Source organism: Malurus melanocephalus, unplaced genomic scaffold, assembly GCF_030028575.1.
Source record: "Malurus melanocephalus ecotype Western Australia unplaced genomic scaffold, MMel_1.1 scaffold_2469, whole genome shotgun sequence".
In the NCBI taxonomy this organism is placed as follows: Eukaryota; Metazoa; Chordata; class Aves; order Passeriformes; family Maluridae; genus Malurus; species Malurus melanocephalus.
The window spans coordinates 2,969-4,961 of record NW_026625701.1 but is presented as its reverse complement, the minus strand read 5'-3'; the positions used below and the strand labels follow the sequence as shown (position 1 = coordinate 4,961).

At 54.5% G+C, this 1,993-nt stretch overlaps 1 protein-coding gene across 1 annotated transcript; it reads right to left on the bottom strand.

Annotated features, from left to right (window-relative positions):
* Positions 1-2: 2 nt before the first annotated feature.
* LOC130587797 (C-type lectin domain family 2 member E-like) lies at positions 3-1,987 on the bottom strand (the record flags this gene model as incomplete). Its single annotated transcript, XM_057388767.1, is given in 6 exon segments — positions 3-36; positions 429-532; positions 646-821; positions 923-963; positions 965-1,013; positions 1,384-1,987. Coding segments are annotated over 6 exon segments (441 nt in total), but the record flags the coding sequence as incomplete, so codon positions are not given.
* Between the last annotated feature and the right edge of the window lie 6 nt (positions 1,988-1,993).

Here is a 1,993-nt window from a genome sequence, read left to right as displayed (position 1 = left end):
GTGTAGGCGCAATGGCCATTGCCCTGGATGTCGAACCTGGATTGACAGCACAGCAAGAGCTCATGAGACATGGCTGGGATGGGAGGGATTCCCATTTCCAGAGGGATTAATGTTGCCGCAGGAGCAGGGACCACCCTCCCCAGCAAAATCCCCATGCAGAACCCGAACTATCTTCCACTCCTCAACGGAGGGAATATTTCCATGTGCTTGGTCCCAGGGGATTCATCCAGGGATGCCCCCAGCCCCCCCATCAACATCTGCATCCCAGGAATCCATGAGTTGTGTCTGAATGTTTTGATATAACCAGGAAAAATAGTGTTTGATTGCTCCCACCTTATCAGATTTATATCTACTTGTGCCTCCCGCATCCAGCCCCCGCCCCAGCTCAGCCCAAGCCATGGTTTTGTTCTCCAGAAGATGGGACATACAGAGCACCAAAGAGGGAACCATTGAGCCATTTCCAAGGTCCAGAACCTTCTCTCTGGAGACCAACCCAGTACTCCTTGAAGTTCCCATAGCGCAGGAGGAAATGCTGGAGGTGGGAAAGRAAGGATCACAGGTACCTCCATGCCACTCCTTTCAGGGAATTCCCAAATCTGCTTCCCAAAGGCTGTTCCACACTGCCTCCTCAGGGGTTTCTCTTACCAGCTCCTCCCTGGTGTCAATGGTAGCAAGGTGGGCTTGGTGGGAGAGGCAGGAGCGCTGACTCCCTTCCCAGTCCACTTCCTTCTCCAAGAAGTAAAAGCACTTGTTTCCAAAGCCAATCCCACTGTCCAGGCACCTGGCTAGAGTGGGAGTGGTGCAGGGTGGGTGTTTCTTAGCTGAAAACAAGCACAACATGCCCAAGCACAACATGACTCATGCTGGGGGGTTTCTCCAGGGAGGAGACTTTGGGGTGGTTCCTGCATCCTCAGTCACTCACCCGCCAGTACGATGATGGTGACAGTGAGAAGTAGCACCACGAGTGACCCCAGTGATCACCTTTCTGTCTTCGGTGTACCTGAGGCTGAAATCTTGGGACAAACCATGTGGTAAGGGCATGAAGAAAACCCGACATTCTCCCAGCTCTCGCATTTTGCTCATGGGTGCCTTCAGCACCTTCCAACACAGCCCCAAAACACACTGGGGACTCCCAGTGGAGCACAGGCTCAGTCCAGAGGGYATCCCAGTGCTATCATTCRCTACCAAGAACTTTCGAGGCTGCCCAACCTCCCTGCATCCCCTCTGTGCCCTCCTCCACCACGGGATGGGCATCATCCCCCAGACCCTCAGCTTGCAAAAACCTTGACATTCCCCGCCCCCAGCTCTTTAACCATTTTATCCTCCCCCAGCACACTGATACATATCCTGAAACAACATCCCCACAACCAAACTGGTGCTTACTGGTCCTTCTCTCTTCTCTCTGCTGCAGCAGCTCCATCACAGCAGCGGATTCTCCCCCTGTGCAAACAAAGCAAGTTCCCACTCACACTGGGAGGTGGGATGGCCTGATTTGGGGCAGTCCTCCTCCCAGGACAGTTAGGCACCATTGCTCCTTTGCCAGGTTTACATTTGTGGCAGGAAGGAAAACACGATTTCAGCTTTCAAAACACCAGGACTTGCTTTGTTTCTTCAATTCAGCTTTGATCTCAGCCAACTCCTGCAGGCTCTGGGTGCCCTGGAAAGGGGTTGTCTCAAGGCGTTGCACAAGTCCAGAAGGTTTTTCAGCCCCAGCACCCACTCCAGGCCACCCAGGGCACSYCAGAAGGTGCTAGATGGCCCCCCTTGGGCAAGCCCCAATTCCCCACCCTGCACAGGGCAGTGCATGAAATCCCTGGGACCAGTGATGGTGCCTCTGTACTTTCCTCACAAGGGGCTTCTGCCATCCCCCAGGCCATGGAGGGGACAGGGGCACCCTCCAGGGACAAGTGTGTCCCACAGCTCCTCCTGCCACAAGGTGATCTTGGACAACACCCCAAGCTCCCAAGATCTGACCAGGTCCTGCTCCATCCTG